Consider the following 25,335-nt stretch of genomic DNA (forward strand, 5'->3'; position numbering starts at 1 on the left):
ATTTCTGCATCTGTTCCAGTATATAACAAAATCTACATTAGTGGCACAGTTCTGTTACCTATCTCAAAAACATAAGAGTGAAGTTGCACAGTGTGGAAGGAAATGTCATTCCCGTACTTGCCTTTTACCTATTGAATGAAGCAAAGACACTAAATTACTGTTGGTGACTGAAAGAAGCTTACTCACAAGCCTGAACAAAAGGCCCCAGGTGCTTCAATAGAAACAGCTTGTGTGTAAATCAGATGAGTGACCCACCAGAACAACTTCATTTAGAGCCTGATCTCTGAAAAATCTCAACAGCCTCTATCCCCATGCACTGAGCAAGCCACATGTCAAACGCTCACTTTTGTACTGTCAGCTCCATAAACAAGGGACTGGCCTCAATGTTCATGACTTGAAAGCTGACTGAAAAAATCCTCTCCTGAACTCAAGTCAATCTACATCGATTCATCAAAACAAAGATACAGAAGCACAGTGCTTGGACCAGAGCCAAATGGGAATGCTGGTATTGCTTGCTAAGTACTGGACCAGGATGCAGCAATCCCTTTACTTTCCTAACTCCCAACTGCATTAATACTTCGATGTCGGCATAACTTTCAGACCCAGAGATGCAAAGCTTTTTATTTAGAAAAGCAAAGCATCTTTAATACACATTGAGTGGCATAAAACAGGGAATTATTTGACGAAAAACCCAATTTCTTTTTCCCATTGATTTTAAAATCCCACTCCCTGAACTCTGAAATGTATTTTCCCACTAAACAAACACAGGGAGTACAGTTTCAAACAAGACCAGCATCCTCCTTCTGACAGAGGCTGGTTCCAGCTGCTCCACTGGTGATTAAAATGGGTTTGCCTTACTTTGAATTAAAATAGGCTAGAAGCATGGACAGCCTCTGCCTGAGCTGAGTGGACAGTAACCATTAGCTGAAGGGAAGATGTATTTTAACCTCTTCAATTATTCTTGTAATTATATTGCAAGAACATTTTTTGACTACATCAGATGTTCTGCCTCTAATAGTCTACCCTCTCTTCCAATTATCTGATGTCCTAAAGACAAATTTCAATACACACTCAATGGCTAAATTTTTGCCAGTGCTAAAAATTGGTTATTTACTTTATTTGCTACTGCATTACAAGATTATACATTACCATTTCAGACTGGGTTTTTCTTATCAAATTTGTTCTCTTCTAGTCCTTCAGCAAATACAATATACTAGGGGTAACTAACACAGTTTTAGTAAATTGTGTTACAGGTCAGAAATATATCACCTTGTCCTGTAAAACTAAGTGGCTCTACACAGGGAAAAATAAAGTTCTTGAACTACTACAGTTCACAACTACAGTGCACAGGTATGAAAGCATAAACTGACTATTACTGAGTTCACTGTAAAACAAGAATGACCAAAAGAAAATCAAACAGTAGTTGAAGGATATTTTTTTCATAGTCACTTCAAAGAAATTAATTAGACAGTAGTGCAGAATTACTGTCTCTAATTGTGGCACATTTTAAAATAGTGAGGTATTACCTACTACCCCTGTAAGAACCCTGTACTGAACTTTATGATAACCTGTGCACTTAAAACACCTTTGATTTACAGGCAGCCTAACAACTTTTTGTACATCTTCACAAATTAGTGACAAAGCTAAAGAGGAAACCAAATTTTCTCCCCAAGGGCTGGTGTTTGGTGTACTGTACATAAAATTAATTTCAGATGCTAACCACATCTATTGCAGTCCTTCCCTAGTTCAGAATTGTTTCCCTTCTAGTACAGAATTCAGCACCTTAAGCAGGTGAACTCTAAAGATAAACCAATCACAATTTCTAACTCTTACAAAAACCAAGACATGAGGGGAAAAGGGGCCCTAGAAATTCTACCAGCCAAACTGGAGCAGATAAAACATACGGGATGCTCTGAAGGGTATTAGAAATATATAAACAGATGTGAGCTTGATATGAGGGGACAGATCACCACTTCAGAAAGCAAATAATATGGGATGGCTGGCAAAAACAATTCTCCCTGAAAGTCTCTTTCCCACTACTGTTTCCTGCATGCTCTATAAAACCTAATTCTCAGGAAATGTGCCTAAGGAATTTTAATCCTTTATCAAACACACGCTCAGATCTTACTAGGATTCCTAATATTCAGAATTATTTTTATCATACACCACAAAAAATGGGAGAACAAACTTTAAGACCTTTCAATCTCACTCAGTTCCTTTTATACTTTTTTGGCCACATACTTAACTAAGCCAATGCCAAAAATATAACATACATCACTTTCACATTGTGTTCAGTCTGCACTATTCCTGTCACCACAGAATGCAACACATTGCATGAAACATATCAGATAAGGCAGCTGCTATTTACATTACAAATGCTGATCTCATGACACTTAATAACAATTCCAGAAATTTACTTCTGGATAAAAAATTATTTTGGATCCTTTCCCTGGTCCACTTTTCATTATTTTAACCTCTCACATACACATAAAAATGAAAAGGTATCTCTTATGTTTCCCTCTACTGTTCTGAGAGGTGTTTTCTTATTAAATATATATAAGTATTAAAAAAAATACTCCCAGTGCATCTTGTATATTTTGCAATTAAAAAACCTGTCATACATATTTCATTTTTTAGCTTTGGTAGCTCTTCTAATCTGAAAAAAAAAATATAATACAACTTCTAAAAAAGCTGTCAAAATAGAATGAGATTTTTTTTTATTATTTATTTTAGGAGATTTTGTGGGGCTTAGTTATTTTTTTCTTTTCCTCTATCCCAACAATGGATGCAAGGCATACTAAATACATAATTACATGAGAGAGCCACACAGCTTTCAGAAGAGCTATTCAAGTGAATTGTGTAAATAATATGTCTTTAAAAACCCTAACATATGAATACAGATTTACCAGTTATGAAGTAGTTATATACCTGAGAGACAAGAAAATGCATTTTAAAAAAAATTCTGCCCAATTATGAACTTACCAAAGAGACTAGCATGTCTCAGAGCAAATTAATACTTTCATAACTTTTGGAGAAAGTTTTTTGCCTGTTTTCACTTGAAAATAAGAAAAACATTAAAAGCTGTAAGTCTTAATTAAGACAAAAAAACAACAGTCAAAAGCCATACAGTTAAAATGTGTACCTCCTTGCATCCCAGACCAGTTTGCCATACTTATAACTAGGTAATTCTGACTTTATCACTGGCAGTTTTTCTTGAAAGTCTTTCCACATACAAAAATTAATTTATAAAAATGAAGAGACAACTGTAGTAATCCTTGGAGTGTGACCATGAGATGGATCTCACAGGGTTCAACCAGCCCACCATCAGCTCTAACTTGCACATATTGCACCCAAATGGTGAAGGGCCAGATGTGGCTGCTGTAACAACCAGTGCTTTGCACAATTCCTCACCTTCTACTGTGTTCAGACACCTTGGTCACATATCCACAAGCATGTATGGGTATGATTCAAAGTGTTTGTGCTCCTGCTTTGCTATAACAAAAGCTGAGCTATCTCATTAAAGACCCTTGGGCCGTTTTTCATGAATCAAGCAAACCAACATTTCACTTTGGGAAAGCTGAGCGTATTTTTCTGGTACAACCAGGGTCTGACTTCCAAACAATTAGATCTCACAAATCAGAGGCTGAAACATGCTACCAGATTGAATTATAACACTCTTCCCAGACTCCAAACTTAGGTAATACTGGACTTCTTACCCTGGTACAGATCACTGACTTCAATGCAACAGTTTTCCCCTTCACCCTCAGGGTATTACCACATTCTGCCAGCTTTGCTGTGCACACAGAACTCCAACTGCTGTAAAGGGTTCTCCTTCCTTCAGCCACCCACTTTGCCTGTAATTGCTCAGTAAATTTTCCTTAACATACACATTACACAAACTCTTCTCTAACCTTCTTGTAACTCCCTAGCTAACAGTAACTTCTTACAAGATATTCCAGTTCACTAACTACTTCTAAATATCAAAGATAAGACACATGGAAAAGGATTTATGTATTCAGATTATCCAAATAATAACTTACCTGAGCGGGATCTGGGAGGATCAAATCACAGCTTTTAGGTAAATGTTTGTGAATAAATGTTTTCCCCAAGAGTGGTTACTGGAGTTCAACCTCTGCGATTTCAAGTCAACAGAAATTACATGCCCCAGCTTCCACCTATAATGTGTACAAGATCCTTATTTGCCAAGTGTTTGAGGAAACTTATATGGATCGCATCTGAACTCTACAATACTAATGTTTTCATAATTATAGCTCTTCAATGCATGAAGCTGGTCCTAAAGCAGTGCAGCTGCAGAGCTTTAAGATTTAGGTACCATACCCTGCTTTTAAGGAGTAAAACTTCCAGAGACTTGTGTGTGCTTCTTTAAACAACAACAAACTTAGTAAGAGCAATCTCACCAAGGTCTAAAGATGAAACTATGTGAAGCCTTAAAACAGAGATTTTACAAGACCAAGTGGACTTGGCTCTTTGGGAAGCAAGAAAACACAATTGCTCCTAAGCTCCATTATGTCTGATCTTAGAAATATCTTCCAAACCTAATGATTCTATAATACTGCATCTAAAGCCTGATCAATAACAAACAATTCCTCATGGGTTTGGGCAGAGTAACACAGCATACTAAGGAATGTATGAAACCCCTTCATCTTGGAACATTTCTAGAACTTCTCTCTATTTTCATGACACAAACTGCAGAGAAAAAAACATACATAGGTGGAGATATGAAACGGAAGTTTCATTAGATTTTTCCCTCATCTCTAGCTTTATTTAATTCCAAAAAATCTCTGAGTTATTGTTATGCACCTACCACACAAAAGCGTTTCAAGGATAAGTGATATGCCTGCATAGCGCTTTGAGGACATAATGTACTATATGAGTGCCAAGTATTAATAAATGAACTGCAGAAAGAAATCTTATTTCAACTTTCCACCCAAGGAGTTAGTATCTGAATTTTAAAAAGCATATGGATCCACTGAAAATAGATGTTTTAGAAGTTAAGGAAAGGATGCTAAATGACAAAATTACAAAACCAAAATATATCCAGAATAATTTCATTTTTCTCTCAACAAAGTGCAATTTTAGCAGAAGAATCTTGGTTTCACCACAGTCCTGGTTTTTACGCTCTCTTTTCCAGCTGACTTGACTGAAGTGCAGACCATTAATATCTGAAGTGCCTTGTTTTGATTATACTGGCCTTTGCTGGTACCAATCTAGTTAAGGTATCACCAAGAATTTCCAGCATAAAACACATTTACAGGTTTATAACTTGGCTTTAAAAATTCTACTACAAAAAGACAGTGGGAGGCAGAAAGGCTCAGATGAGTGCATTACATTACATATCCTACGTGATGCATACTTGCTGACAATGCTATGAAAAAGGGAGGCATTAGCTTTAACTCTGAATTACCATGTTTCTGAAGCCACCTAAAAATGATACTTTTACTTCCCTGTTTATGTAATCAAAATAAGCTTTTGTAAGTGTTTTACCTAATTAGCTTAACTTGCCCAGTTTCATAGTTTGGCTTAAATTATAGAAAGTGCCCATATAATATAGGAATTAAAATGTCATGTCTATTGACTGTATTTATACACAAACATTCCCTCCCTGTCTCCCTTTGGAAGTCAATTGTGGCTTGTCTCCAAAGGGGCAGCATCCAGGTGATGGGATGTTACACACTGCTAGCAAGTCAAAAGCTTAAGCAAAGATCAAGGCTGAATAAAACAACTGCATTTTCTACAGAAAGACAAACACCTAAACAGGAAAGAGCTAGAGTAAAGAGAACAATGCAGGTTACTTAAAATGCCTGTCCAAAAGCAACACGTATTTCTGGCCATTGGTATTGTATTTCCTCTAGCCCACATAAAAACACAACACAACTCTCCATTATAGCACAGTAACATTAAATATAAAACCTGCCATTAAAGGGCAGAGGGTAATGACATCAGTGTGGGCAACCCATGCTCAGGTAGTGTTCAACTATTATCTCCAGTTTAAGAAGGCTGAAAATATGCAAATGCAGCCAGCACTCGTTTTAGATAAAATTGTCAGTTTTATGGATATTTATAGTATGTGTCCAGTCTTGCAGAACTCCATCTTCCTCCACCTCATCTGTAATCTAAACTGCTTCTAGTCCACATTAATACAATATGTTACTGGGATACTTCTCACATCCTGTGTAAGTCAGGCACCAGATCAATACTCAGCCACGCTGAGGAAAAAAAAAATCATTAAGTTAGGATCTGGTTAAAAATACAGACAGCAGGAGAATAAACCTGATGCACAGCCCCCATTCCATCTGGATGCAAATGTAGATTATGCTTTTACATACACCAAGAGTGGCTTTCTTTTCAATACATGGTTTTAAGGAATCCTACACGTAGTACTTTTGATAGATATCCTACACCAAACCAAACTCACCTCAAAAAAATTTTACCTCTCTGCTTCTCATGAAAGCTCTTCCCAGCCTTTGTATCAACTGCCTTACCCTTATACTTCCTGTGGTGAAATCACAGCACGAAATTGGAATAGCAAAGCTATTTCCACGACAGTGTCTGCTGATGACAAGCACAAGTTTATAACTTTTCCTTGGATCAAGGAGTAAGAAGATTGGGATAGACTTAGAACGAATATCAATACATTAAAAATCAAAGGGAAAGCATGCTTACCAAAAATATCTTTTTCAAAAAGTGCAAATTCTTTTATTATTTGAGGTTGCCTAGTGTAAAGCCTCCTTGGAAATTTTACTGTGCATTTTAGGTTATTTACCCCCTTGGTATTTTTCAGAGTCCAAAAAGCATATATCCCACCTGCATCACAGCACTGGTAATATAAGGCTGCTCTGTTGGCCTCAGAAGTAAAAGGAAAACAGAACAGCCACACAATCCTCTTCCTATTGTTCTCCCAATCCACATTAGAAACAGAAACTGATGCCATGCCCCATAGGTCAACAAACTTGAGCTCTGTGAGACAATAAATGCAGAGTTGAGATTCCTCTGAGACACCCTGCCTCCGGCTCAGCAAAGTTTAAATCAAGAAAACAGAAGCTTCAGTGTCCCAACTGACCTTCACTGGAGTGGACTCGAGGAGAGAGAGAGAAACGGTCTCTTGGAAAGAAGCTCCAAAGCACAGTTCACCCTTGAAGCACATCACTTATTCAAAGAAATGGCTTGCAAATATAAGATTTGGTGTCCATCTTCTAACTGGTGTTGAAGCTCTGTCAGTAAGTTGACAGCAGTAAGCAGCTTGCCCAAGCACATTGCTACCTACTGCTTCTAAGATACTGACACAAGACTGGAGACTATCAAAACCGTCCTGTTAGCACCTTCAATGAAATTCTCATATTTTAAGGGGATTTGCTGGTGCAGCTTTTCATTCTCACACTCTGCTCAAGTGACTTGGCTCTTTGTTTATGTTGGGCTCACAGCACCACCTTGAAGATCCCTTCACCACCACGTTTTGTCATTTCACAACTGCAGTTGCCATGACAACAGGATGCAGCTTATCTGTGCTGTTTTCATATTTCAGTTTTTGTTGCCATAACAACACATTTTTGCTTTCTACAGAAACAGCAACTTTAAGCCATGTATTCTCAAGGACACAGGATTCATCATATATGTTCATCAGAGAACAGATCAGTACAGGCCATTTGTAAATTAAGCTATTTTTTCTGAAGGGGGATTTTTCACTCACAAAAGTGAAAAGCTGACAGCAATTGCTCGAGGCAGACTGCTGAGACATCTAAAGCCTGGCCTTTAATAATAGCCAGAGTAATATAGCACTTGGCCACTTCCGAGTGGGGACTCCCCACAGTGTCAGACTGTGTCAAACTGCACAATTGTTATGTGATGTGAGTAAGTGTCCATACTTGATTCACCCAGGCAGATCTGAATTAGATGCTAGATGCAATTCTCTTGAGTTTTAACCCAGTGGCCTCCCCATTATTACCAGCACCACCACCATGCAGCTTTGTGTTTGAAGGCCCATTTTAATTCTGTAATTCAAGCTGTTGTTGTAGATCTGTTTTCAGACTCTGACCCTCTTCGCTTCCAGGTGACTGCATTTTGAACTTTTATTTACAGGAAGTGCACATTCATCAGACTGGTGAGAAAATGTTATACAAACACAGCATGCATAAACACAGAACAGTGATGGCTATGAGGGGTATCAGCTAACATGGCACTGTAACTTCATTACACCCTCATTTATGTACTTCACTAATGAGACAAGCACAGGTGTCTAACACGGTCCCTCACATGAGATGAATAACAACAATACAGTCCAACCTGCTTTAGCCATGCTTGGTATCCAGAAGATATAAGTTGAAATCCATCTTTTGGCATGTGTATTCGGGGCTAGGAGAGAATAGACATAAAGAGAGACCTCCTTTTACACTGGGACCTAGCTAACCTAAGTCTAAATTCTGGAGCACTTTAAACAATGCAGATTTTTTAAAGCATCATATGAAGGTTTAGTCCCCAGATTAGTTCTTGTTTACTGCTCTGATATCAGCTGCTTCAAGAACACTTTTTTAATAAAGCCACAATTTTTATGTTTTACACCATTTTACATATCAGTCCAGTATATATATAGGTTTTTTTTTTTAATTTCCACAAAAATGCACTTGGAGAAGCATAGCCTTTGTGATGGGTGCAACAGCAAAGATTAATGGTCGCTAACGCTTTTGACACTACATAAAAAGCAAATGGTGTCAAAACAGCAGTAGTCAAGCTATGAATGTTTTCACAGTTACCATCCTCAACATGATCAGACCGGACACTGGACAACATGAAGAGATGACAGAAAATTCCTGAAGAGGTGTAGCCTTAATACCAGGGTAACAGGTTATTATACTTACACACGGCCAAAAATTTTGCTTTAAATCGACAGACAAATATAATCTCCCCCCCATTTACTGTTTTCATGCTTTATTGGATTGAAGAAAAGGCAAGACACCAAATTGCTCTAGAAACACAAAACATCTATAACATAACTTACAGCTAGGAAGCAGTATGCAACAAACCCCAAAACACTGTCTGACATGACATATATTTGTAGTTCAAAGATACTCCCTCATTCAAGTGGATTCAAGTGCTCCTCCTCCCCTCCCCCCAAAATAGGAGATGCTTAGAAATTAATATCATGTCTAAGCAACAGGACCAGATAGAACATCCACAAACACCAAGTCCCGAGATTTTTCTTACTTCTTGAAACAACTTCATAATCCCTTTCTTAACTCACAGTACTTCCCCTCCAAATCAGATGTGTGCCCCTACCACTCACTCCTCCTGGAAGGCTGGAAAAAGCTTACTCATTTTCAGAATAGCTCTACTGAAGATAAGCTTACTCTCACTTGTTCTTGAGTTAACACAATATTTCGTTTGCACAAACTGTACCCACTCTTGTACTTGTACTACCAAAAACCACAATTTGTTGGAGAGAAAAAAAGTGTCACGGCTGAATGACAAACCTTCACACCTATGGTGGGCAGCCTTGGAATTTGAAAAGAAAATAAGAACTAGAATGGACTAAAATCTTACCTCTAAAGAGAAGTACACACTCAGGATTTTGCAGTATACTTTAAGCACTTGTTATTTTTGCTTCTCTCCAGTTTAAATTTAAATCCTCCTAAATCTTTCAAAGTAGTAGTAAGATTATGCCCTGGTGTCCTAGCCAATGATCTCAGTTGAACATGAATTTTAATAACCACCATTGTGCTGATAAATTAAAGTCAAGTATGTCTGGTTACTGCATTCACCTGCTGTGTTTGCACTTGCAATGCTTAACACATTAACAAACTCTGTTTTACGAGACTTCTCCACAGCTAGAAGCATCATCCTCCAAGACCTAAGCCTCCTTCAGCACTAACTTCATGGGTGGTTAGTCTCTCTATGACTGTAAAATGGGGACAACACTCATTTAACCCACCTCACAGGTTTGCTTAGAGGAGCTCTTGACATTTCTATGTGCTTTGGAAATGGAAGAAACTATACCAAGTGCTGCATATCTAGCAAGAACACTACAGAAATACATATTTTACTTCTGGGTCAAGTGCTTCAGTTTCTTTTTTTCAAAGTAGCACAGCCCAATATGTATCTATCCAGGAAAAAAAAATGAAAGTCCTCATAAGCAGAAATAACAATAATTTGAAATCAGTGTCACAAGTAGAGAGACCTGAATACCAGTCTCAGATGTGCCCAAGTTCACACAACAAATTGTTGTGATGCTAAAATCAAACTGCATTCACAATAAATTGTGAAAAATTACTTCATTTGTTTGTGGTTCTGTCACCTAAACCACAAATTAAAAGATAACAGTTAAGCTCTTCAGACCAGCAGGCTGCTTAACATTTGGTAGCCCATCAGGCCAGAGCAGTCTGAATAATTGATTTAAAGACACTGACTTGAACCATTTAATTTGAAGACCGTGGTTCTGCAAATATGGAAGTGTATTAACAGATCTGTTGCCAGCAACAGGATTACTCTTCAACAGAAGTGTTTCCAGTAGTAAAGATAACAATGCATTTCTATTTAGACAACTCTTACCAACACAATTTTTTGTGGCTCAAAAGTAAAGTTGCTTCAGTATTGTAATAAAAGCAATCAGGAGACTTTTGGTAGATTAGCAGCTACTGTAAACTCAATTTATTTTTCAATGCTGACAAATGAAACATAAAAATAGGAGAAACTAAGACCCACCACTCATCCTTAATACTGTATTTGTCAGAGGTATGTCTCCTCTGCATTTGATAAACCTGCTTTCATTTAAGAAGAAATGAGAGACTACACAGAAGAGAAGCAAATTTCACCAGTACTTACAAGGTATGTGTGCCATTACCCACATACTGCTGCTTATGCCATTTAAGTGGGATATCTGCACAAGTGAGTCCCCATTTACATCAAAATAGGCACAACAGAAAATTTTAATTAAAATTTCTCAGATTGATGACTGGTTGTAAAAGTTTAGCCAATCTCCTGAATTCTGAATTTCTCTGGTTTTCCAAGGCACACTTGTAAATGACCCCTAGGAATGCATTCTTCAGCAGAGAGAGGCAATTAAAGTAATACATCTGGTTAAAATATTCTGAATTGCAGTATCCCAATGACAGCAGACAGGACTGTAAGAGGACTGTCAATTTAAAAAAATAAAACAAAATTGCCTCTCTTTCCCCCAGCCTTAAAAATATGTGGGATCCAGAACACGGTCTTGTTTGGAAGCTGTATTAATTTATAAATCAACACTAAAATCTTCCATGATTATGATCTATTCAAAGCAATTCCACCAGCAATACAATTAATTGCCCAGCAAGACCTACTCATCTTTGTATTTCCATGAGCACACATCGTTTATGCTCATGGTTCAATACCATTCATAAGCACAGCATTTTCTCTTAGCATCTGCTCCAGCGTCTTCCTTGACTAGAAGTCAGGCTGCTAGGGGAATTTTTCTCTCTTTTTCAATAGCATCAACAGTGATTGCTTTCCTCAAAATGTAACTCTGAAAGCACTCTAACTGCTAATTTATATCATGCTATTTTGTGAATATTTCACATTTTTATTTAGGTGAGTGGCTAATTTGTAATATAACCTAGTCTACTTCCTTTTCCAAGACATGAATGTTTATTATTGAGGCCTTGCTTTAAAAATGAGCCTTCCATTATCCCAGATGGCTTATTCCACAAACATCAGCACCTCACTCACAGTTCTGAAATGCAATTTTATTGTGTATGAAATCTTAACTCTCTCTCTAGTCTTTCTGGTGTCCACAGAACTTGTTTTCTATATGTTAGCCATGTATTAAAATTATATATATTGCATCTGTCTATAAACTGGGGAGCCAAAATAGCTTACTTCGCTCATCTCTTTGTCTGCAACCCCTGACTATTTTTCCTTTAGTAATCTACTCTTCCATTTTTAATCCATTTGATTTCTGCAGTCCGTAGCAAGGCCCAGAACAAGAGAATGACTCTTGAGAACAACTCAGTAATTTAAAATTCAGTGGTACCCTCTCCACTCTCTACCAAGGCTGATTTTCAGAGGACATTTAATTACAGGCCTGAGTTCCTATTTTCTAAGCCTAAACACAACCCCTGAAGGCTTACAAGATTTGAGTCACAGCTGGAGCTGTGGTTACTATACAGTTTAAATATCAGCCTCTTTACTGTGCAATTTGTTTCGAAAATCAAATCAGATGCTGTGTCATAAACAAGTGCTAATTAAGTACTGAGCGGAAATTGGGCTTTTTTGTGCAAGAAAGGTTCTTAAATATCTGCATCTTCACTTCCATAAGAAAGGATAAATATGATAGAATGATAATTATAAAAGGAAACCTACTATGGTACTTCCAAGGCAGTACTGTTGCTTCTCCATTTCATCTGCTTTCATGTAAGAAGAAATAAGGGAGGGGGAAAATTGAGACCTATATGAAATATATATGTACTAAGGATCTTATTAATCTGATCATATCACCCATAATGCTTGCTGTTCCCTCAGAGAAGACATTCACTCTGGGTTTCCATCACATAGAATTTAAACAAGCAAACTAAACTCATCTCTCTCCATCACTGCAAAGCAATAATGAAGCTACTTATATTACCATTTCTCATAAGTCTCATGATCTACACACAGTATTTATTTGACAATAGCATTGAATTCATTAGATATAACACCTTGTTTGATAAATATCAAGTGAGGAACAGGAATAATGCATTTTAATACTCTGAAGGTTGCCTCTGAGTAACAATATTCAGGACTCCATTAACTAACAGGCTGTCGGCTACAAAAGCAGAATTAGATCTGTCAGTCACTGACATGGAAGGGCATGGCCAGTTGCACTGAAGATTGTCCAGTTGAGATGACTTCCACAGCAAAGGAAAGTATCCCCTGTGGCCTGGAACTTGTAATGAGTTTGCATCCATTACAGCAATAAACTGAATTCCCATTACACAAGATACAACTTCATGGCCCAAACAGACCCCTGACTCTACTGCCCAAAGCAATACTCAAAATAAAGCAGAGGTAGATCTGTGGACTCCAATTCAACAAAACCAAACACACAATTTCAAAATCTTTCATTGTTATTAGGAGAAAAACGCATGAGCTATCTGATCCTAAAAGCTTAAGTTGCCAATATTTAAGTGTGTCCTTTGTGAGATTTTGCAGAAAGAAGGAACAAACACTGAGTCAGCTGACTATCAGGTCTCACAGTTTGACACAAGCTCCTTCAGAAGGACACAGCACTCTCAAACAGTAGGTTCTGACTGCCTGTGAACTTAATGAGTTCACTGCACGTGGTGAACATGGCTACTCCAGCTCTTTAATGAACCTGCCTGAGCTCCTCGACTGAGATCTGCTCAAAAACAACTCCCACTGGAGAGGGTCTATTTATACAACTTGACAGATAAATAGATGCAAGGGTTTTTTATATCCTTCAAGAGCAGCAGCCACCAAGTAAACTACTTCTGTAACATGAAACACCTGGATACCTTCTTTAGGGCTCACAAGAATACTAAGCTAAGGTATTGAAAACCAAATGGAGACCCATGACAGCACTCCATTAATCTCTGAACAAAGTAAAAGCAAGATCCACAAACATGCTTACTCTAGCAGTGTGGAGATTCTCTTTGTGCCCAGGCTTGATTTCACAACCATTTGACACTTTAAGTATGAAATTTAAGTACTATATCCAGCCTCGTTCAAGACTGCAAGATCTGTGGTAAAGACCATTTCTCATGCTACTTCCTGACTTTGTGCCAGGTGAGTATCCAACAGGAACAGTGACATTCACAGTGCAAGCTTTTATGTAAAAAACAGCAGCTGGAAGCTAGTCCAGAGATCAACAAAATGAAGCTGCTCCTTAGAAAAGTCAGAGACCTCACCCGGATTCTAATTTTTCACTAAAATTCAGCACATCAAGAATAGAAAGTCCTGTACTTAAAAAAAAATACAGCCAAGGCAAACCAAATTGAGTTTGGAAGATGACAATCTCCCCTAATCAGCCTAAGAACCTACATATTAACTTTCACCTTCCCAATCTCCTGCTGAATTTTAGGTACCAGTCAAGAAGGCATGCAGGAGAGATGGGTTACAGGTCTGTACCAACTATCCTGGGAGGAAATCTGTGGTTCACACATTAAGCAGACCAATTTGTAAAAGGAATGCCATTTTTTTTCTAAAGAGAACAAGACACTTTGGAGAGCACACTTCAGCATTCCACCACATTTTCTGCTTAGCTACTGAGCTCTTGTCTTCTGAGCAGGCTCCAGCACTAGCCAAACATTTTCCTGTGCAATAAAGTAACCAAAACATTTCCTCTTTGCAGGAATGGCCATTCTGTCCAAATACATTTCCCTTACAAAGCACTCTGCTACAATTACAATGCAGGGACTTTTTACCCATCAGAAGTAACTTGGAATCTGTAACTAATTGACTCAAAAATGTACCAAAACATATTAAATTCTTCTCCTTATGTAAATACCCTGTGCCAAGTTCAGCTCCATGACAGTTCTCAATTCCTGGCATAGGATGCAAATGTTCCTTGGCTTGGCTTAACTAGAGCAAACTCCTCCTTCAACCAAGAAACACCAAAGCATCACCTGCTGTCTTGGAGGACAACAATGCCAGAATGAACCAGAGGCAACAGCAGCAGCTGAAGACACCTAATGGGCAGCCCCTGGTAGCATCCTCACACAGAACCATCTGTAATTCTAACCAGAGTGAACCTAAAATGTTGCAGAAATGGCTGGCCAAAAAAGAAAAAAAACAAAGCCAAAACACAAACAGTATGTCTCCCAAGAAAGGACATCCACTGAGACTGAGTACTGCTAACTATTGCCAAAATGAAATAGTCACCATGGGAGGCTAAGTAAATCTACTCCCAATTTAGAAATGAGAATTAGTGCTAGACTAACCCAATCTTCTTCTTTAAGAAGATCACTGAAGTCCAGACAAATTAGAAGTAGTTAAGCATTTGATAGATGACATGTAGGAAGTTACTAGTTAAAAATTAAGAGGATTAGGATTAATACAGGAGTTATAAGGAGGCTAAGAAACTAAAAATTGTAGAGTATCACAGACAATTTTGAAAAAGGAACCATTAAGCTGTACAGAGAATGACCCTTGTTGAAATCTATTATTATTTTTGAAATTAATGTTAAATATTCACAGTAATGGCTAAAATACTCAAGAATTACCAATGTGCTAATGAAATTAAAGAGACATCATAAATATATAGGACAAAGCATCCTGAAGATTTGGTAACAGAACTGACACATGATACATATAAATTTAAAAGTTACATTATTTCCATTATAAATTAGGAACTGGGTAACTGAGAAGAGGGAAAGAGGCCCTGGGATATGTTACTCATTAGATAATGATGGTTCACCCATAAGATGTGGCCACAGAAATAAATGGCAAATACTATTACAGGATAGTGTATAAAATAAAAACTTCCCAGAAGAGAGGAATTGGGATCACTGCCTTAGCACAAGGAATCCATAAAATGTTTCCTGCAATGTTCTGCATAGCTCTGATAATTTGTGTTTCAGGGACACTAATCAAATTTTGCAGCTGTTTAAAAAGGTCTACTGAGATGATCAAAAGCTCCAGGAAACATTTTACAACAGAAGGAAAAATAAATTAAAGAATGCTGGTTTAGCCTGACCAGATCCAGCTCAGAGCAGAATATGATTGCCCTCCACAAGAATCTGCAGATGAACACAGGGGAACAAGGAGAGCTGGTTAAGCTCAAGGACACTGGCCTATGAACTAATGAGAATGAATTAGCCATGAATGGAGTTAAGCAGGAAAATAAGAGCTAGGATTCTGACTTGCAAAGTAGTCAAATTTGGAATAGCTCTGCAATGGTATAACAAAGAAAATTCCAGTTAGCAACTGCTTTCAGTAGTTTGTGAAAGCTTTAGAGAGGACTTTGGTTGCCAATATCAGACTTGAACCCATGCTCCACAAGACCTACTGCAGTCCAACACTGACACATGTCTTCTCACTGACGGGCCCTTTATCGTCCCCACTTCAGTTCTTACGTTAAGGTCAGGACATTACAGGAATATTTTCTTGCCAGTAAAAACCTTGCAGGGTATTTATGCTTGCTTATAACAACAGCTGTAACAAAGTAATAGAGCAATACACTTCACTGGAGTCATCAGAGTCAAGAGAAGGAAAAATAAAAAAGAAAAAGTAACAAAAATAATAGGGAACCAGATTTTTCTCCTTTTGAATATATTAGCAACAGAAAACACCTTCTGCCACGTTTGAAGAGGCTGTTAACATTATTTGGATTTCTTTCTGTTGAGATGCCTCTAAGACTCATCTTCTAAAACAAGATCAATCCATCATTTCTTGAGACTACATCCCTTTCTCATTGTTCTAATTTGCAGGAGATGAATGATAGCTGGCTGCATTTCTCAATCACACTGGCAGTTTTGGCAAAGTGGAATTAAGGGCATTGAGCAGTCCCAGTGAACAACCCCTCTGGAGAATCGCCAACATCTTCCTAATAGACAGGATTCAAGGCCAACTATCCATAAACTAAAAGCAACTCCCACATAAACACTGCTCCATTCTGTATTGCTCTCACAATAAATTACAGATGATGTGTGTAGAGAGGGAGACTGACTACATTGTATGACAGACTTTCATGATGGACCATTTTTCTCAGAAACAACTTAGAGAGTGTTCTGGTTCCTGTATGGGCAAGCATGGAAACATTCAGACTTTTTTCTAGTCAGCAGACAGTCCAGTCCTGATTAGTATCCAAGCAAAGACTGCCATCACCTTTCTCTACAGTGTTTCATCCATCCCACTATATTTGGGAAAAATTCTTACAATTCTGTAAGAATAACTATGTCCTAAGATGGAAATATCATGAGCGAGTATTCCTACAAATGGAAAAATCCCATCCAGGGCACAAAGCCAGCTGACAAAATTCACAGCAGAGCTCTGCATTGGCTGGTGTTACCCAAATTCCCTCTCTACCATCTTCTTCAGGTGCTTCTGAAGAAGATAAGTCCATCTAGACTACTGTTAAAAGAACACACTTATTATTGCTCTGCTAACACAAAACAGTACTTAAGAACTTCATTCCTTTGTAGAAATGCCCCTGCAACCTTTCCCTTCTCACCATGGGAAGAAGCAAATTAAACCAGCATTATGCCCTTTTGCTGCTTCTAGTCCAAACTGGTTACTCCAATGGATTCTGCCAAGAGGCTGCATGTCTCCTGCCCACAGACTGGAAACACTTCTGTCCTTCCCTCAAGAAGACTAGAAAGGGCCCCTGCTGAGCTTTCCCATTCTTCCTCACTCTCTCCTTTCCGCTGCTCTCATCAAAATGACTGCACAAGACCCTGTTTTAGCAGTGGGGGAAGGAAAATTAAATCAGATCTTTCTCAATTTTTAGTACAAAGGAAGACCAGAAGTAGCTAGAGAGAACAAAATTATGATCAATCATTTGTTTCCAAGGAAAATCATTGTGGAAAAGTGAAATAATTTAAAACTATAAGTCATCGTGTCTGCTTCTGAACCCTTCTGCCACCCCAGCTAACAAATCTGGCTGTGCATGCACAGCAGCAAATAGGCTGAGCACCCATTGCTTAATGGGACCACGGAACTTGCACATCGAAGAGAAAAAAATGAATTTTAATGCAGTTTTTAGAAATACTTGTCATTGTTTCTGCATTGCCATTTAGTGAATGGGACCGATTTCTCTCTCAGTAGGGGATGATATTTTAATGATGTAACAATGTACTTCCCAGAAGAAAGACAAGCCTCATGAGGCAGATTAAAACTAAGAATATTCAGATCCCATTAAAATCAGACAGTTTCAAGCCATTTTTAAAATTAATTTTGTTTAATGATAAAATGGGTTATCTTAACAGGTGGCTAGCCAATTGTAAAATTAACCAAAACGTGGTCAGAAGCACAAGGGTAGCTATTAGAAGAACTGGTTTCTTTGTATTCTGCCTCCTATTACCAGTGTACCATATCACCCTACACAAATTCCTCCAGCCCATGACCCCCAGCAAATTTCTGAGCTTCAGCTTTCTCTTTCTGCAAGCAGGGGTAGCATTTGTCCGACACCAGAGCTCCCCAGCACCTCAGAAAAACTGTCATTAGAAAGCTCTGTTGTTTAATAAGCAGGAAATGTTTAATGCAACTCCCAGGATGTTTATTTTCAACCATTTCTGTGGTATCAAGAAGTTTTTCACAGCACTAATCAGTACCCTGTCAGGGAAACAGCTTCATGTTTGATTGCTTATTAATTGTATTTTGAGCACTAACTCTTTAGCTGCAGCCACTGGACGCTGCTATGCTACAAATAATTTCCAGCTTCCACAGCTGAACACACAGTGGATTCAGCCCTTCTGTGCAAAATCACTTAAGATGTATAAAGAATAAATCTTGTTGAGCATTCCTGAATTGTAAGGAAGAAATGAGAAAGACTGAAGAAAACACTCAGTACTGGAAATACCAGTTAAGCTTGCTACTAAGGACAGTTAAATATTACACAAATGCATGGAATTGAAGATGATGCAATACAAGCAGACAAGGAAGTGAGAAAATAGCCTATTCCATCTGCATTGATGAATTTAGCAGGAAAATTTTTATACAAAAATCAAGTTGTTCAGCTTGCTGGTTTTGGTGGTCTTAAATGTGACCCTAAATACTGTTGCAGCAATCACTGAGAAAATGAATATGACAAGAATACATGACAACCCATACAGATGGAAAAAAGTTAGTATTATGTGAAGGGATCCCACTTAGTGAGAATTCTTATTTCCAGATATAAATTACCCTTCTTGTAACAGAAAATAAGTATCTTTCATTAACATATTTTATAATGCAAACAAACTATCAAAACAGTAAAATTCATAGAAAACAAAACAATGAATGAACACATTCACTTGACAAACATATCCGCTCAACATCTGTATGTCAGGAAATACTTTCTGATCCCCACTTTAAATGTTTTTAGAGTGTGAAGAAAGAGACCAGACCAGGAAATTTCCTAAACCATTTAACTTTTTATCTCAAGTCATTATTTCTGCTACCTCAGAAGCCACTAGCACTGAAAATAAAGAAGAAAACAACATAACTTTATATTTCATCTCATTTATGGCCCAGACATCAGAGCTTGGAGTATTTCCATGGCCAGCCAAAGATGACCATTTGATTTTTTTCTTCATTAGGCACCTCTCAAAGAGGTGATCTCTGAACACTGTACATTCCTACCTTATCTCCAGACATGACACACAACTATAGAATAATTTTTTTTTCCCCTCTAAAATCCTCATCACCTTTTTGTATATCACAAACCATTTTAGGATACTGAGAATGTTGAGGCCACTGCACATCTTGTATCTTCCAAAGACTAGTTAGGAAGTCCTTTGCCTAACCAAACGTCGTGGTTAGAACGAAGTCTGCTTCATCTCACTAATGAGAATGATAATTTAGTACCAAATACTCAAGAGGAATTATAGCTCTGCTGACTGGCAAATAATTTGCCAAGGCAGATTAGTTTAGCTGCATAAAATAAATATCCACCTGCACATACTAGCACTAATCAGGGCGTGAAATTAAACTTTTTATTCAGTGGGAAATAACTGCTGCAAGGCGGTGATTTAGGCTGAGAAGCAAATATTAAGGTCACCCTATTCTCTCTGATGTTTATAGTACATATTACAGTGAGGAGAGCATGGTGCAACAAATTTGGCTTTTTAAGTCTATGAAACTAAATACTTCAGTGATGCGATAGCAAATTTGCCATTTGCTTTTCTAATTGCATACATTTAATGGAGCAAAGTGGCTGAAATGAAACATTACCAGAGAAGTGAGGGTGAAGTTACTGAAGTACCAAAGGCCTGCACCAAGTGCAGAAAAATCTACAGCAAGAAGTCTGGGGTAGAAGAAAATTAACCAATGTTTTCCATACAATATACTAGTGCCAACAAACACCCAAAAAAACAGGATGCTATTACAGTACCATTGGGAAAACTGATGAGTGCATGTGTAATATTCAAGCAGGATTTGCAACCCCACATTTAAGAGGCAATGCTCTGCTATCCCAGCTTACAAAATTATTCTCACTGCTTTCATGACTTCCTTGCTTTGGATCCCTAGGGTTCTCTGCCACAATGTCCCTGACACAAATATGTTACTGGGAAGACTGCTAAGTTCTCAAAAGATTTTTTTTAAAAATAGCAAACAAATAACAGGTCTTATTGACACCATGAATGACTTGGGCTCAGTTCAAGCAGAGCCTCTTTTAAAGTATAAGCCTTTGTCCATCTGTTCCATATATATACATGCACACAGCAGGAAAAATATTTCCAACTTCCCTACCTTTCAGCCTTCCATTACACTGACTACTCTTTGCTATATTACCTGCCAGTTATGTGGGAGCTCCTACAAACATGCAAATATAAAAATTAATGAACTTCAGAGTTTTCCCTCATTAAAAAATAAAATAACTCACAACCAAAAAAAAAAAAACTCCCCCTAAGAAAAAGACCACAACCAAAAAACAACCCAGAAGGCTCTGGTTCTCCTGTGAAACTGGAAAGCCCATCAGCAACTCCTAGAATCTGACCATCCAAAACCAAAAGGAAAATGGTATTTTGGGGGTGAAACAGAAAAAAAAAAAAACACAAAGAACACTCAGGCTGACTTCTTCCTATTCATGAGCCAGGAAATTAGGTAAATTATTGCAAATTAATTAATTCATAAAGCCTGAGAAAGTGAAAGTATGTTAAGTATCAAGCTTTTGCCTCTCAAATGGTCCTACATGGGACCCCAAACTGGTCAGGTACTGTTCCAAGCACTGCCAATTAAACACAACTGAAGTTGTCACTAGTCCATTCAAGAAAACAGATGTCGCTTCATAGAGCTTTGATATTTTTCTTAAATACCTTTCAAAATGAGGAACAAAAAATATGAACTCTTATAAAAAGGGTTTTATTGTATTTTTATAGCATATTACATACCTTGTAACAATCATTCTGTTAAGTGTGAATGTCAGTTTTATTTTCTGTCCCTTTTTTCTTGGCTATTTACAAGCTTTGTAAGAATCGTTCCTTAATTAAGTCTAAACATAGTTTTATATAAATGGATTCCTGGAATTAAAAACGTTCAGACTTAAGAAATGATTGTTACAGAGACTGTAACAGGCCGTAAAAAAGAATGCCACTTTAAACAAAGATTTCTCATTTTAATTAAAAAGATAATCATCAGAACATTCGTATACTTAACAGAACCATTTGAAGCTACTTTGAAAAAATATCTACTATTCTATGCAGGCTTATGTAGTTTACTTTATATGACATTTAATCAAAGTCTCAGTTGAGCCTATCACACTCACACTTTCAGTACTGTACTGTTTCAAACACTTATTCAAACTTGAAAGTTACTTATAGAGCACCTCGACTTCTTGTTCTTTTGTAAATGACTGACTATGGGAATCCCATATTCCTGAACGTATAAAAGCAGAGCTGTCTATGGCAGGGGGTTTTGGGTGGGACTTTTGTGTGAATTTTTTTAGGTTAAGGGGCACGTTCCCCTCTCTCTTCAGCTTGTGCATCAGTTTCTTACACACTGTACTTTACAAAGAGTGTACTTTCATCAGCAGGACTGTACAAAAAATAGAAGAGGCTGAAGTGAACTAAGATGGGTTTCATTGTGGTAAAATCCTTGCTGCCTGCAGCTGCAGAACACTGAACTATTCAATTTTGAAGATCATCTTTAAACCTATGAACCATCTTTCATTCAAAAAAAACCCAAAATTAAAAACACCAACAAAACTTTTGAAAGATGATGTGCAGAACACATGATACAAGACTCTCATTCACCAGCAAAAACAGTCTTCCCTTGTGAGCAGTTGCTTGGTATTGTGTGGTGTTAATACACAGCAATTTAATATCTGGAATAAATTAGGTCTTATTAAGACATAGAGATGAACTGAGTAAGCAAATGAAATTAAATAAATTACTTAAACCTTAAAATATTAGATTATACATATTGTACCTGAGAACAGATAACCAGGAAACTGTAGCAGATATCAGTTAAATGCAATACTGCATTTAATACTGCTTCACTGGCAAGCAATCCAGCCAACAGCAGCCAGTGAGAAGGCAGCTGCCTTCTACTCCATCTAAAAGTTGCACAGACATGAGCAGAAAGAAAAACAACAGAGTACTGTTTGTCTTTCAAAACACCAAATATAGATGCTTTAAAGAAAATTAATTTCATTCATTCTATTAGCACTGGATGAAGCTTTCCCATGAACTTTTTCTGTTAGAGTTGGACATTAAAATAAAAATCAAATCACCAGGTCCATCTTGCCTGGTACCTTGTGATTCAAAAGGGCTGCCCAAAGTCAATGTCAAAAATTAAGCCCTGACCTTTTTAGGTGGAAAAAACATATTATTTTCTAGAGAAGCATAAACAAACTACCACCTAGAGGGCTGCTTTTCAATATGAAATGAAACCTACCCCAAATACATACCAAAATCAAAACTCTCTCCTGCCTTTGATAACAGGCCTCATAACTCTAAAATGTATTTGAATATTTACCTACAATGCTCCTTGGGAAGCTCTCAGGAAAATCAATAATTAATAGCAAAGCCCACCTCTAGCCAAACTCTGAGCCACCTAATAAGAAGATGCAAATGAAGCATACCACACACTCTGATGGACAAGGTAATCCACTGTGAATGATTCAGCATTAGCTGATCTGCTACCTCTGTGTGGTAACTGCACCGGTGCCACTGCTGCAGTGCCTGAGCCCTGCCTGAGTGCTGCAGGCCCAGAAAAGACATTTCCAGGGAGGGCCAAGATGATACTCGTAACTGATTCCTCATGTATCCTGATGTATCTATCTGTGCCACCCAGCCAGGAGCACCAGCAGACCCCCCAGGCCTGACAAACACTTGATTTCATCAGCAGGGTTAAGGAAGAGCCACGTTCTGGACTGATGCACACTAAAGCAAAAGCCTGGGATGTGCTTAACAAAACCTTTGCTCCCTCTACTCTCAACCCGCAAACAAAAAACCCTAAAAAGCTCAGAGTGGACAGAGGGAAGCCACATCTTTCACAGCAGGTTTTACAAGCATTTTGCATACAAGAGGCACTTTAATAAAACATGAAAGAAGGTGGGTTAGCTTTTAGCTCTCAGTGCAGTCTGATCTTGATAATTCTTCCCTTTATCTGATGCAGATCCCAAAAGAGCAGCTTCCTCTCATGGGCATGCCTCTCCCCAGTGTCAGGGAGCTCTGTTGTTGGAGTCCATCAATATCTATTGTTGTCCATCTATACCATCTATTGCTGGAGTCCATCATCATCCTGCCAGCTGCAAGATGGGCAGGGATTCCCTCAGCTTCCAGGCCCAATCTTACAGACAATCACAAACCACCTGCACTAAGCCCTTGAATGAGAATCCTAGCACAGGGGGTGAAAAAAGTAATGTATGAGAAGTCAGCATAGCATGTTCACAATGCTGCCTGGCAGCAGACAAGAATGTTTCAGCAGAAACTTTTTGGGATGTGAAACTCACTATCTAGAGGAAGGTTGTAATTACCAAGCTTGGCCAAACACAAGTGCACAAGGATCTGGGACACTCCTTTGGCCAATCCCACACCAAAGATGGCCATTCATTATTGCTAATTGCTATCTTGCTGATTTAGGTGTCCATACATTTTTCCACTTCACCTAGCTGAGACTATGAATCTGGCAGACTTGGAGACTACTAGCAAACAGATCAAAAAGTCCCAAGAGAGAAACAAGTTCTTCCAGATTAAAAACCAAAAGCCAAACAAGTGTATCAAAGCTCAATTAGAAATTAAAATTTGCAGCTAATGTTTCCTCAATTTCATTTTGGGCATATGTTCTGAAGATTTAATAGAATTCTTTCTTCCTGATGAGCTCAAGTTTAATTCTTTGCCACTAGAAGCAATAACCCAAAACAAACTTTTAGCAAGTGTTGCCAGTCATTAAAGTTATATGCTTAGGGAAAGAACAGTTCGGGGCACCTGAAATTTACATTCAATTTAGCTGGCAACACTTGGTTTTCATTTCTAAATTTCACATTTTTGGCCAAAATGCTTAGAAATATCAACAATGAAGAAAAATTAGAATGAAGTTACAGTTTAAGTGCACAATGCCTCAAATCTATGGAGATTAGCCATATTTGAAGAGCATCTTGGATGCATGTACTGTTTTCCATAGCAAAGGCCAACTCAAAACCTAAACAATGTACGTGCTCCCCGCAGTCCCTATCAGTGGTATGCTGCTGCAGCATCAAGTGAAACACTCAAGCGCCAGTATTTAGAGGTCTTGCAGCAGAATGAGAGGAAAAACAAAATTACAGAGGGATGGTGAGCAGCACAGCAGGATAGTCTAAGGTGCACAATTAAGAAAAAATCCAAGAATTACATGCGCAAAGCCTGACGGTGCCCGTGGGCCCCTTTGCCAGGTCCTGCCTCACTCCAGTTTAACTTCTCCCGCTCCCAGGGCGCACCTGCAGCCGCCTCCCCCTCCTCCCAAAGCTCCCTGTGCCCGGATCTGGGGACCCTGCTCACTGCCCGCCCCGCAGGCAGGACGCCCCCTCCCCGGGCCCCGGTCACCGCCTTCCCCCGCCCGCCAGCCCAGCGCCCGAGGCCCGGCCCGGCCCAGCCCCGAGGCCCGGCTCCCCTTCCCACTGCCCCCGCTCCATCTCGCCCCCCCGCAGCCCTCCACAGACAGAGGTGCCCACCCTCCCGCGCCGCCTTGGCCAACCCCGCGGCCCTCACCATGAACTTGAGCGCCTTTTCCTGCAGGACGGCCTCGGCCGGGTCCATCGTCCTGCGGGGCCGGGCCGGGGCCGCCCCCCCGCTCAGTGAAGGCCGCAGCCAGCGCAGACGGGAACCTGCGCTGCCCCGCGCCCCCCCACCTCGCCCCGCTGCCCGCACGGCGCATGCGCCGCTCCGCAGGCCCACGGGAAATGGAGTCCCCGGCCACGTTCCTGGCAAAGGTCCGACCTGCCGGATAAAACTACAAATCCCGGCAGAGTCCGGACCCGGGGGCACGCTGGGAGCGGGCTGGCGCATACGTTGTGTGCAGTGCAGGGGCCGACGGGGGTTGTAGTAACGTGTCAGGGTGCGAGGTGCGGGCCGGGGTGGGATGGATGCGTCCGCTCGGGGCGGGAGAAGGAGGGCGGTGAGGAGGCGCGTCCTGCAGGTGCCGTGTGGGCAGTTCCAGCTCCAGACCCTCCCGGGGTGGAAGGTGCGGCTGGCTCCTGAGTCACGGCCCCGCGCTCTCCAATGTCCCCAGGAG

General features: G+C 39.2%; 1 protein-coding gene across 2 annotated transcripts in view; it reads right to left on the reverse strand.

The window, feature by feature from the left end:
- Positions 1-24,899, reverse strand: part of BTRC (beta-transducin repeat containing E3 ubiquitin protein ligase) — a 114,853-nt gene extending 89,954 nt beyond the window's left edge. Inside the window, exon 1 of one of the 2 annotated variants that reach the window (XM_058810435.1) lies at positions 24,813-24,899. In XM_058810435.1, the coding sequence (XP_058666418.1) occupies positions 24,813-24,860 (48 nt within the window). In that variant the 5' untranslated portion in view covers positions 24,861-24,899. The remainder of the gene's footprint in view (positions 1-24,812) is intronic. The other variant, XM_058810437.1, reaches the window with a different exon arrangement.
- Between the last annotated feature and the right edge of the window lie 436 nt (positions 24,900-25,335).

This window comes from Ammospiza caudacuta, chromosome 9, assembly GCF_027887145.1.
Source record: "Ammospiza caudacuta isolate bAmmCau1 chromosome 9, bAmmCau1.pri, whole genome shotgun sequence".
Classification (NCBI taxonomy): domain Eukaryota; kingdom Metazoa; phylum Chordata; class Aves; order Passeriformes; family Passerellidae; genus Ammospiza; species Ammospiza caudacuta.